This window comes from Bos taurus, chromosome X (assembly GCF_002263795.3).
Source record: "Bos taurus isolate L1 Dominette 01449 registration number 42190680 breed Hereford chromosome X, ARS-UCD2.0, whole genome shotgun sequence".
Lineage (NCBI taxonomy): Eukaryota > Metazoa > Chordata > Mammalia > Artiodactyla > Bovidae > Bos > Bos taurus.
Window position 1 is genome coordinate 130,157,133 of NC_037357.1, and position 13,297 is coordinate 130,170,429.

Consider the following 13,297-nt stretch of genomic DNA (forward strand, 5'->3'; position numbering starts at 1 on the left):
CTAGAGTAAAGGATCAGCAAAGAAGGCTGCCACTTTCTCTAGTCCTACCATCAGGGTGTCTTTACCGGATCCTGGCAGGGAAAGAATGTGTGGGGTGGGACACGCAGCATACACAAGGCTCCTTAATGAATGTCTTCTGCTTTCATATCAACCGATGCATGCGAGGGATGCAATAAGTACTTGTTGAATTAATTACCGTGTTAAGTAAACTCATTTCCGTCCTAAGTGTTGTCAACATTTAGCCCAGCGCTGTCTTGATGGGAAACAGAAAGGGTAGTTCAACAAACTTCGATGCTCAAAAGCAACAGTGGGGATGTTTGTTTATTTCTTTTTATTTTTTTCAATTCGTGGCTGGCTGCAGATTGCTGGCTCCAGACCAGGACCAGATTTTGGGAGCTGCGGGGGGTGGGGGTGGGGCCGGCCTCTTGACGGCCTCTTGCGGGGCCGATCGCTCTGTGCAGACGCCACTTTCCTAGCACGCATGCGTTGAGTCCCGGGCCTTGTTCTCCAGTCTGAGGGATGATTGGTTGAGCTTCCGTGGTCCCGCCCTGGGACCGAAGCCCTCTCGGGCACCGAGGACACCGAGGACTTCCGGGTTTCGCCCTTGCTTCTCGGTGAGCGGTGTTGAGGTTTCACTAATGTCTCTTTGGCTGCACACAGGCGACCCAGTTGGTCCCAGTGGAAGCCCACCCAGCTTGGGGAGGCTCTCAGTGTGCTGGGGCCGGTAGACCCGGACGTGCTTTCGCCTTCCCCTCTGCTCCAGCCGAGCGTGGGTAGATCCCTCAGGGCCGCCACTCCCTGCATGCTAGGTGCCAGGCTGTCACCCTTGGAAGTCTTGCAGCCGACTTTGCTTGTCGCTCCACCCCACCCACTGGAACCCGAACCCAGGCCAGAGTGGGCCCTTGTGCCAGTCCCTTCCCCTCGTCCCTTCTGCTCGCTGCACATTTGCTATTGGTCATCATAAAGCGGAAGGGCGCTAGAGCGGTATTGTGCCACTTCAGAAACTGCGACGCTCCTGACAGCATCATTTCTCACCGTAGAGGAAGAGGCTGCCTGTATAGCCAGAGAGGTGTACCTGGGTTTTGACTAGAAATTTACATTTTTTCTTTAGATCTAAAGTCTAAACTCGTCTAGGTTATTGCTGCTTTGTTACCAGCTTTTGGCCTTCCCTGGTGGCTCAGAGGTTAAAGCGTTTGCCTGGAATGCCGGAGATCCTGGGTTCGATCCCTGGGTCAGGAAGACCCCCTGGAGAAGGAAAGGGCAACCCACTCCAGTAGTCTTGCCTGGAGAATCTCATGGAGGGAGGAGCCTGGTAGCTAAGTCCATGGGGTCACAGAGAGTCGGACAGGACTGAGTGACTTCACTTTATTACTAATTTCACCTGTTTATATTTTTTTCTGTGGCCACTAGAGATTTTTAAATTCTTTGTCTGGCTTGCTGTTATACTGCTGTTGGACAGCACTGGCTGCAACCAAATCCAGTCTTTCTGCCTTTAAAAAAGAGATTTATTGTAGCAAAGCCTATCCGTTCATTTATATATTGTCTGTGGCTGGTGTGTCTGACTCTTTGGGACCCCATGGAGTGTAGACCACCAGGCTCTTCTGTCCATGGAATTCTCTAGGCAAGAATACTGGAGTGGGTTGCCATTTCCATCTCCAGGGGATCTTCCCAACCTAGGGATTCAACCTGGGTCTCCCGCATTGCAGGCAGATTCTTTACCGTCTGAACCACCCACTAACACAATATTTATTGTCTGTGGCTGCTGTTCCTGCTACAAGAACAGTGGAGCTGAGTAGTCCATACAGAAGCTGGATGGACTACAAAGCCGAAAGTATTTACCATCTGGCCTTTTATAGAAAAAATTTGCTGAACCTCTGTTCTAGAACAATGTCAGGTATGGTAGATACGTGTAAATCTCTTCATTTTATATATAATGAATATATATTATTCCTCTTCATTGCTGTATAATCCTCAGTTGGGCTTAGTGTGTGACATAGTTCCAAGAACTTTGTAAGGACTATCCCTTTTAATTCTCGTATTAATCCTATGATATTGCATTCTCCCTCCACCCCCAACATACTCATCATACTTCTGGGAACTGTACCTTCTAGTCTTTCCTTATCCCCAAATGACTTGACTCCTGAGTACCTGATTAGCCCACAGGAGGCACTGTGCTGCTTTTTTTTTTTTTAAACTAGACTATTTTAAAATTATTTTCTAAACTAAAATTGAGATTAGGTTGGTTTCCCATGGAAGAAGCTGAGGGGCTTAGGCACAGTGGATACAAGCAAACCAGTCTGTGGTGCAAAGGATGATGCTCACTAGCAGAGAGGGGAGAATTTGTTGAGTAATAGTGAGCCCTGGCCAGGCGTTTGCCAGGTGTGTATCAGTGAGTAAAACAGACATCATTCTTCTGTGGTCTTGTAGGGAAAGCAGACAAGAAAAAATTATTTAGTGTGATTCAATTCAGTTCAGTCACTCAGTCATGTCTGACTCTTTGCGACCCCATGGACTGCAGCACACCAGGTTTCCTTGTCTATCACTAACTCCCAGAGCTTGATCAAACTCATGCCCATCAAATCCATGATGCCTCCTTTGTCATCCCCTTCTCCTGATTTCAGTCTCTCCCAGCATCAGGGCCTTTTCCAATGAGTCAATTCTTTGCATCAGGTGGCCAAAGTATTGGAGCTTCAGCTTCAGCATCAGTCCTTCCAATGAATATTCAGGATTGATTTCCTTTAGGGTGGACTGGTTTTATCTCCTTGCAGTCCAAAGGACTCTCAAGAATATTTTCCAGTGCCCCAGTTCAAAAGCGTCAGTTCTTCACCGCTCAGCTTTCTTTATGGTCCAACTCTCATATCCGTACATGACTACTGGAAAAATGATAGCTTTGACGAGATGGACCTTTGTTGGCAAAGTTATGTCTGTGCTTTTTAATATGCTATTTATGTTTGTCATAGCTTTTCTTCCGAGGAGCAAGTGTCTTTTAATTTCATGACTGCAGTCACCATCTGCAGCGGTTTTGGAGCCCAAGAAAATAAAATCTCTTACTGTTTCCATTGTTTCCCATTTATTTGCCATGAAGTGATGGGACCAGGTGCCGTGATCTTCGTTTTTTGAATGTTGAGTTTTAAGCCAGCTTTTTCACCCTCCTCTTTAGTGTGATATGCACCATGGGGAAAAAATGTACAAATATTTGATGTTCTTAACAGGTTTCCTCCTCTGTAAGATGGTGGTAGCCCTGTACCTGTGAAGATGGAGATGAGCGTCTATAGCACACAGACTTTCTCCACGTGCAGTGCTTTCTGCTGTTAGGAGGTAAGTGCAGGAATGAATGCAGGGGACTGGGTACACAGTGACACTGAAAACATTGCAGTCTCTGGTTGGAATTTGTAGAGAAGGTTTTCAGGCGAGTTGTGCACAGCAGGTTTTTTGTTTTTTGTTTTAAACATTTCACAATTTAATGAGGCTCCCTCCAGCAGAATGTGAAGTCAGAGAGGTGGTGTGCATTCAGCCCAGGAGCAGGTCGGGAACTGCCTTTGGGTCGAGGCCCATGAGCTGGGTCGGTCCTGCTGTGGGAGAGGAGTTGTGCCTGTGTGCTCAGGGCCATGGTGATGGCTCTGGTTTAGATCACAGTCACCTGGAGAGCAGCAGCGTGCCCAGGCCTGCCCGCAGAGATTCCAGTTCATTCTGTCTGGGGTGAGGCCCTGGCATTGTTTTTGTTTTGGCTGTGTAAGTTCTCCAGATGACACGGATTGGCAGGCAGGAGTGAAAACCACACACAGGCTCAGAGAGCTAGTGGAGCAAAGGCATTGAGCTGTGGGATGCAAGTGCCTGCCAGTGATTCAGTCAGATCACAAATGAGGCTGGAAAGGGGCTTTTCACTACTGGCCAGGGACCTTGGGCTCCATCCTGAGAGCAGAGGGGAACCTCTGCAGGGCCTTAAGCAAGAAAAGGAGGGGGCCTTTTGCTGAAATCTCTACTAGAAGATGATCCCTCTAACAAAATGTCATGCGTAGAGTGAAAGCAGTGAAGAACTGGAGCCGGCCAGATAGCAGGAAGTAGAGGTTTGGTTTGTGTATCCCTCCTACGTGTGCCCCTTAGCAGCGGTGTCTGTCCTTGTATTTGCCAGTTTCTTGTCTGTGTTCTGCTGGGCTGTCAGCTCCTTTATGGCAGAGAGTATCTCAATAGGTTCAGCATCTATTGTGTACGAGATACATAGCAGATATTTATTCAGTGAACTGTGTAGAACTCTAAACTGGACACACAGCCTACTTCATCTTTTTATGGCAGTTCTCAAAATTTTATATCCCAGTTGCTTACATACTATAGCCTCCTAAGGCAGTAAATTGCTTTATATCAACATGACTGTCCTACCGGGAGAACAGAAAGTTTGACATCATTGAAATGCTGCAGAAAATATGGAAGAGAGGTGCACAGTTCTTGAGGTACTAGCCTACTGTGTTCCCTGTTTGCCTGGAAAAGTAATAAAGCCACTTTCTCCTCCAAAAAAATATATACATGGCAGTTTCTTGAAAAATTAAAAATAGAATGCCTATATGATCCAGCAACCCCACTTTTGGGTATATACCCGACAGAATTGAAAGCAGAAAGATATTTATGCATTCATGTTCATGGCAGCATTCTTGACAAGAGCCCAAAGATGGAAGCAATTCAAGTGTCCATCGGCAGATGGATGTATAACACAATGTGGTCTACCCACCCAGTGGAATATTATCTAGCCTTGAAAGGAGGGAAATTCTGACAGACACTCCGATGTGGATGAACCTTGAGAGCATTATGCTGTGCGAAATAAGCCTGACACAGAAAAGCAGATACTGTATGATTCCACTTATATGAGGTATCTAAAGTAGTCAAACTCAGACTGTAGAATGATGGTTACTAGGGAGTGCAGGGTAGAAAAGAAGTGGAGAGCTGTTGAATAGGTGCAGTTTGTTTTGCAAGACAACTAGCATTCCAAAAGCTGGTTGCACAATAGTGTCAGTGTACTTAATGAACCATCCATGTCAAAATGGTTAAGATGATAAATTATATGTGCATTTTTACCACAATTAAAAAATTTTAAATGTAGAGGAACAGTAAATAAAAGGGTTATGAAATGAAGAGCAGAGTGCTTATATATATGAAACCTTTAAGTTCTGTAGATTTCCATGAGTAAAGAAAGTTTCAACAAACAATGCTTCCATCTCCCTGAAGCCCTGAAGCTACTATTAACTTGCCTTCAGAATCTCCTTAAAGCTCTGACCTTTCATTGAGAAATTCGACCTGAGTTAAAGATTGCCTAACCTCCTTGGGGGAACTCTAGACCAGTGTCTTATTAACCCCCTTGCTGACATCCAGCCCAGTTCAATCCTGCTTTCTCAGGTAACGATATGTACAGAATGAGTGTAGAACGTGAGGAGACTGAGTCCTTGCTAGGAAACGTTCCCACACATGGGGGAGGGTTCAAGTGCCCTGAGCTCCTTGTGACCGGACCGTCGTGACTCCCTTGCTTGACTTCCTCCAGGTCCCGAGATCTCAAGCGGACAGTGCTGAGAGCAGAAGTCAGCAAGTGAGGATGTGTATTTTTAATTTTTCTGTGCTGTCTTGCCTGCTCTTTGTTGACTGGGCCTTTGATTATTAGGAAGACCCTTTCTACTGTTGCAGTGGATTTCAATGAAATAATGACATTTACAGCAACATGGATGGACCTAGAGATTATCATACTAAGTGAATAAGTCAGAAATAGAAATGCAAATACTATATGATATCACTTATCTATGGAATCTAAAATATGACAGTGACATAAATGAACCTATCTATGAAACAGAAACAGACTCACAGACATAGAGAACAGACTGGGGTTGCCAGGAGGACAGGGTGAGGGAGGGAAGGATTGGGAGTTTGGGATTAGCAGATGCAAACTGCTGTATACAAATGGATAAACAACAAGGTCTTACTGTAGAGCGCAGGGAACTATATTCAACATCCTGTGATAAGCCATCATGGAAAAGAATATGAAAAAGAATATTCATGTATAACTGAATCACTTTGTTATACAGCAGAAATTAACACAACATTGTAAATCAACTACAATAAAATTTTAAAAGGAACAATATATAAGTAAATGGGTAGGATTGTGTTCCAATAAAACTTTATGTACAAAAAAATTAATCAATACATAGATCTTCATTCTGATCATTCAGAAAAAGAAATGGAATTCAAAAAGGAAAAACAAGGATCTTGAAGTACCAGTTCTCGATAATTAGACAATACCACTTACAATCCAGAATCAGTGGCCCATTGAGTTCTTGTTAACTGACTTTAAAAAAGAATAATAAATAAAAAAGACCACCAGGTGGTAAAAATACAAGACCCAGAACCTTGATCATGTGCACTATGCAATGGGGAAAACCAGTAGGAACCTCAGAGTTGTGGCTGTGGGTGATCACCTGTTCCTATTTGGGGATCAGGTTTGAGGGGAGACTGAACTGTTTGCAATGCAGCAGTGGGCTTCTGAGGAAGGTAAGAGCCGATATGAATGCAGTCACAGGTGAGGTGAGGCGCTTCCCTTCTGGTGTCCTGATTCCAAGGGGCAGTAGGACTGGGATGATCCATGAACCATGGCATTTTTTAGTAAGCAAATCTCTGGAACATATAGGGTTTATTGTGAAATTGTAATAGACCCATAACTTTTCTGGTTAGGAAATCAGTGCATGTGTATACATCAATAGAAAATATAAAAAAAGAGTAAAAGAACAAAAAAAATCACTTAAGATCTTGCCATTCAGAAAGTAACACTGTCAGGAAATTTTTGTATCTATTTTCAGTCTTTTCTCTTCACACGTGATTTGTAAATAAAGTTTGGATCAGACTTTAGATCCCACAAGCTGTGCAGCACGACCAGAAAAAAATAGTAAAGATAAAAATAAATGGAATTAGATGTTGTTTTTATTTTTATTAATTTTTAGCTTTTTTCTTTTTTTTGGTCACACTGCACAGCTTATGGGATCTTGGTCCCCCGAACAGGGATTGAACCCAGGCCCTCAGCAGTGAGACTACTGAGTCCTAACCACTGGACTGCAAAGGCATTCCCTCGATGTTGTTTTTAAATAACAGCTTTGTTCAGATACACTATTTATACCATAAGCTCACCTAGTTTAAGTATACAGTTTAGGGGTTTTTTTTAAATCATATTCACAGCTGTGCAGTGGTTACCACAGTCAATTTGAGAGAAGACTATGTACCTCCCCCAAGAAAAGCTGTGTACACATTAATAGCCACCGCCTCTTCATTCCACCCCACTGGTTCCCCAATTCCCTCCATCCCAGCCCTCATCCACCATGAATTTACATTCTGTCTCTAGATTTGTGTATTCTGGACATCTCATGTAAATGAAATCATACAATATGTGGTCTTCTGTGTCTTCAATTTAGCATAAAGCTTTGAAGGCTCATCCATGTTGTCTGTATCAGAATTTCATTTTATTGACAACATCCCATTGTATGGATATATTAGGGTTTGTTTCTCGATTCCTCAGTTGATAGACATTTGGATTGTTTCCACTTTTTGTCTGTTACAAGCCATGCTGCTATGAATGTTCGTGTGCAAGCCTAACCATTTGGAACCTCATCGTTTCTTCTAAGTTTGCAGAAAATTCTTACAAACTGCACATCTCTCATTTCCTTAAAGTAAATTTTTAGAAATAGAATTGCTGACTAAAAGGACCTTAAGCTTTACAGCACTTGTCAGGTGGTGTCTGGGAAGACTGCATTAACTATCTCTATAATCACTTCAGTGTGGTGAACCTGTGTGTCTTTGGTGATTGTTATTTAGTATCACGTGCTGTAAAACAAGAGTCCATGGAGTCTGGAAAAGATGATATCCCTGCCATCAAAATGCTTATGTTCACATTTAGACCAAACAGGCAGATACCGATCCAAGGGTGTTTTGTAGGCAAGGTTGTGTGCATTAGGTGGAGAGACAAAGAGATGGGTTAGATAAAGTGAACTTTTGCCTCCTCGGGATGAGGTTCACACAGACATAACCAGCTTTTTACACCTACAAGTGGTGGTGGGAGGGCGGAGAAAGGAAATGGAACGAAACTCTGGCCTAGGGACCCGTTAGTCCAAAGTCCCAAACCCTCTGGATTGCAGAGTCAGAACCTTGACCCCGATGTTCAGAAGACGTAGACGTCAGCACCGCATGGCCTGTTGACTGTTGGGGCCCATCTGACCTGTGTCCAGCTGCCTCCCAACCTGTGGTGTTTCATCATTCTGTAGATTCCTTGGGACTTCTGAACACCATCTGATTTTGGCTCTGTTTTTCATGCTTTTATATTCAGAAAAGTCCTACTTCAAGACTATAAAATCAGGGAAATCCCTGGCAGTCCAGCAGTTAGAACTCCATGCTTCAACTCTAGGGAACCCGGGTTCAGCCCCTGATCAGAGAACTAAGATCCCACAAGCCATAGTCAGTTCAGTCGCTCAGTCATGTCCAACTCTTTGCGACCCCATGGACTGCAGCATGCCAGTACTCCCTGTCCATGACCAGCTCCTGGAGTTTACTCAAACTCATGTCCATTGAGTCAGTGATGCCATCCAACCATCTCATCCTCTGCTGTCCTCTTCTCCTCCCGCCTTCAATCTTTCCCAGCATCAGAGTTTTTTCCAGTGAGTCAATTCTTCGCATCAGGTGGCCAAAGTATTGGAGTTTCAGCTTCAGCATCAGTCCTTCCAATGAATATTCAGGACTGATTTCCTTTATGATGGACTGGTTGGATCTCCTTGCAGTCCAAGGGACTCCCAAGAGTCTTCTCCAACACCACAGTTCAAAAGCATCATTCTTTGGTGCTCAGCTTTGTTTATATTCCAGTTCTCACATCCATACATGACTACTGGAAAACCATAGCCTTGACCAGATGGACATTTGTTGGCAAAGTAATGTCTCTGCTTTTTAATATGCTGTCTAGGTTGTTCATAACTTTTCTTCCAAGGAGCAAGTGTCTTTTAATTTCATGACTGCAGTCACCATCTGCAGTGATTTTGGAACCCCAAAAAATAAAAGTCTGCCACTGTTTCCCCTTCTGTTTGCCATGAAGTGATGGGACCAGATGCCATGATCTTGGTTTTCTGAATGTTGAGTTTTAAGCCAACTTTTTCGACTCTCCTCTTTCACTTTCATAAAGAGGCTCTTGAGTTCTTCTTCGCTTTCTGCCATAAGGGTGGTGTCATCTGCATATTTGAGGTTATTGATATTTCTCCCAGCAATCTTGATTCCAGCTTGTTCTTCCTCCAGCCCAGCGTTTCTCATGATGTGCTCTGCATATAAGTTAAATAAGCAGGGTGACAATATACAGCCTTGACGTACTCTTTTCCTGATTTGGAACCTGTGTTGTTCCATGTCCAGTTCTATATGTTGCTTCTTGACGTGCATACAGATTTCTCAGGAGGCAGGTCGGGTGGTCTGGTATTACCATCTTTTTAAGAATTTAGGTTCAGCCCCTGATGGGAGAACTAAGATCCCACAAGCCACAGTACAGCCAATAAAAGCTATATATTTAAAAAAGTAAAACTATAAAATCAGCAAGGACTTCAGTTTAAATAGCTGAACACAGGGGGAAATAGTCTGGCCTCCTCAGCCTTTCCCCATGGATGCTGACACTGGCATGTTTTCATTCCCAACATAACCACCAAATTCCACACAAAGGAGTTGACTAATCTTGATCTGGAAAGGGCATTCATTTGTAAAAGTAGAGATGAGAAAGTTACAGCAGCTCTTTCAGCAAGCCTCCTTTAAGCGATTGTTAATGCAGAGGCTATTTACAGAGCCGCTGATTTTGTTGTTGTTGTTGTTGTTTTAACTACTGAGACTCAGACTTTTGAGACTGAATCATACTGCAATGCAGATTGCATTTTCTAACATGTCACACCCACTTTTATTACCTAACTCTTTCTCTGCCTGGCTCAGATGGTAAATAATCCGCCTGCAATGCGGAATACCTGAGTTCTATCCCTGGCTTGGGAAGATCCCCTGGAGAAGGGAAAGGCTACCCACTTCAGTATTCTGGCCTGAAGAATTCCATGGACTGTATAATCTCTGGGGTCACAAAGAGTCAGACAAGACTGAGCGACTTTCTTCTTCTTTTTCTCTACCTAGGTAACTGGCAGAGAGCACAGTGCATGTATGACGGACCTGCGCCCGGCAAACACAAGCTTGAGAACATGGAAAGCCCTTTTTTCTTGGCAGCTCTAACCATGTCTGACAAGAACCAGATAACGGCCAGAGTTTCCCTTATCAAGCAGCTGATGTCTCAAAGGAGTTTTGAGGAACTCGGCCATCACCTCACTGTGCTGGAAACTCTGCATGTGACTCCAGAGCACCTTCAGGAGACAGGGGTGGTCAGGGCAGTGTACAGAGTCCTCAAAAACTGCCCCACGGGGGCTTTGAAGCAGAAAGCCAAGCGTTTGCTGTCAGAATGGAAAGTGCTGTATAAGGATACTCTCTGCAAGCCAGAGGGCAGCCCTAAACGATTTCCTCTGGGTGGAAGTCAAGAAGAAAATCGAGTACTTCCTCCTGACCCACATCAGGAGGAGGTACGGGGTGGCTCCAGGTATAATTCTCTGTTCACATCTCAAGATGTGGCGGGAGCTGTTGAAACGATCGTGCCGGAAGACAGCTGCGGCAGTGTGGAGCCTAAGGCAGTCCCTCTCAGTGCCCGGGACCCTCAATCCACCGACCTGGCAGCAAATGGGCAGCAGGACCGCATAGTGCCAGTGAGAGCCAGATGCACAGAGCTGCTGTACGAAGCTCTAACTGCTTCCTCCCCAGGCCAGCCCAGAGCCCACGTGTGGCCCAACTTGGCACAAGAAATCGAAGCACACGTTTTTGCCCTTCACCCCAAGAACCTCCAAAAATACAAAACATGCATCCGCAGCAAAGTGGCCAATCTAAAAAAGCCCCACAATTCTCACTTACAGCAGAACTTGCTCTCTGGGACCATGTCTCCAAGAGAATTTGCCGAAATGACCGCCATGGAGATGGCCAGCCAGGAACTGAAGCAGTTGAGAGCCTCCTACATGAAATCTGCCTTACGGAAACATTACCTGCCCCAAGTGGTGGAGGGCACGCCGACAAGGAAAATAAAATGCGAGCGCTGTGAGAAATTCAACTGCCAGGTCACTGTCATCCCCAGAGGGACACTCTTCCTTCCAAGTTGGGTGCGGAATGCAGGCCCAGATGAAGAAATGATGACCTATGTCATCTGCAATGAATGTGGGGAGCAGTGGTATCATAGCAAGTGGGTGTGCTTGTGATTATAAATAAATCTTCTTTTAACAGCAGATAACTGAAGTGCTGTCTTTTATTTGTACCACCTTTTTATGCTTGTCTTTTAAATCTTATACATACTATTCTTTTTCTTAATTGAGGTATAGTTAATTTATAATGTTTTACTAGTCTCAAGTGTATAGCAAAGTGATTCAGTTCAGTTCAGTCATTCCGTGGTGTCTGACTCTTTGTGACCCCATCAACTGCAGCATGCCAGGCTTCCCTGTCCATCACCAACTCCCGGAATTTACTCAAACTCATGTCCATTGAGTCAGTGATGCCATCCAACCATCTCATCCTCTGTTGTCCCCTTCTCCTCGTGCCTTCAGTCTTTCCCAGCATCAGGGTCTTTTCAAATGAGTCAGCTCTTCACATCAGGTGGCCAAAGTATTGGAGTTTCACCTTCAACTTCAGTCCTTCCAATGAACACTCAAGACTGATCACCTTTAGGATGGACTGGTTGGATCTCCTTGCAATCCAAGGGACTCTCAAGAGTCTTCTCCAACACCACAGTTCAAAAGCATCAATTCTTCGACACTCAGCTTTCTTTATAGTCCAACTCTCACATCCATACATGACCACTGGAAAAACCATACCCTTGACTAGACGGACCTTTTTTGGCAAAGTAATGTATCTGCTTTTGAATATGCTATCTAGGTTGGTCATAACTTTCCTTCCAAGGAGTAAGCATCTTTTAATTTTATGGCTTCAGTCACCATCTGCAGTGATTTTGGAGCTCCCAAAAATAAAATCTGCCACTGTTTCCACTGTTGCCCCATCTATTTGCCATGAAGTGACGGGACTGGATGCCATGACCTTAGTTTTCTGAATGTTGAGTTTTAAGCCAACTTTTTCACTCTCCTCTTTCACTTTCATCAAGAGGCTCTTTAGTTCTTTGCTTTCTACCATAAGGGTGGTGTCATCTGCATATCTGAGGTTATTGATATTTCTTCCGGCAATCTTGATTCCAGCTTGTGCTCCATCTAGCCCAGCATTTCTCATGATGTACACTGCATATAAGTTAAATAAGCAGGGTGACAATATACAGCCTTGATGTACTCCTTTTCCTGTTTGGAACCAGTCTGTTCCAAGTCCAGTTCTAACTGTTGCTTCCTGATCTGCATACAGATTTCTCAAGAGGCAGATCAGGTGGTCTGGTATTCCCCTCTCTTTCAGAATTTTCCAGAGTTTATTGTAATCTACACAGTCAAAGGTTTTGGCATAGTCAATAAAGCAGAAATAGATGTTTTCCTGGAACTCTCTTGCTTTATCCATGATCCAGCGGATGTTGGCAATCTGATCTCTGGTTCCTCTGCCTTTTCTAAAACCAGCTTGAACGTCAGGAAGTTCACAGTTCACGTTTTGTTGAAGCCTGGCTTGGAGAATTTTGAGCATTACTTTGCTAGCATGTGAGATGAGTGCAATTGTGTGGTAGTTTGAGCATTCTTTGTGCTTTGTGGGGGGTAGTTTGACTACCCACCACCCTGGGACAATTACATCTGGATCTGTGGAATGCCTGGAGGAGGAAATGGCAACCCACCCCAGTATTCTCACCAGGAGAATCCCATGGACAGAGGAGCCCTGGCGGGCTACAGTCTGTGGGGTCACAAAGAGTCAGACATGACTGAGCGACTAACACTTTGACTTTTTACTATGGGGATGCAGCCCAGCATCAACATTTCTGTTTTCTTTCCTCAAGTTACTTGAAGTTGCAATCAGAGTTCCAAAGGCTTGCACTTGATCCTTTTGTCACCTTTAAGAAAAGTGTTATTTTGTAGACTTCACTGTTGAGGAAATGTCCACAGAGGTCCTGTGGCTCACCTCGGCAACACAAATGTAAATACTCACACTTGAACTGTGGCTAGATTTTCTTCCTTCCAGTTCCCTGTCTGAGACGGCTTCCATACTGACTCCTGAGAAATACAGCCCTGGAGATGTGGAACTAAAAGAATAGTGTCTTCAAGCTCCC

At 44.3% G+C, this 13,297-nt stretch overlaps 1 protein-coding gene across 2 annotated transcripts; it reads left to right on the forward strand.

The window, feature by feature from the left end:
• The first annotated feature begins 556 nt into the window (after window positions 1-556).
• LOC112445119 (transcription elongation factor A N-terminal and central domain-containing protein-like) lies at window positions 557-11,662 on the forward strand. Of its 2 annotated transcripts, XM_024988676.2 has the most exons (3): window positions 557-614; window positions 3,213-3,318; window positions 10,159-11,662. In XM_024988676.2, exon 3 carries the CDS (start codon window positions 10,182-10,184, stop codon window positions 11,313-11,315), a length of 1,134 nt encoding a protein of 377 aa, XP_024844444.1. In that variant the 5' UTR covers window positions 557-614; window positions 3,213-3,318; window positions 10,159-10,181; the 3' UTR covers window positions 11,316-11,662. The 2 variants fall into 2 exon arrangements, with proteins under 2 accessions (XP_024844444.1, XP_024844445.1); XM_024988677.2 differs by lacking the exons at window positions 557-614; window positions 3,213-3,318 and adding an exon at window positions 3,758-4,067.
• The last annotated feature ends 1,635 nt before the right edge of the window (window positions 11,663-13,297 follow it).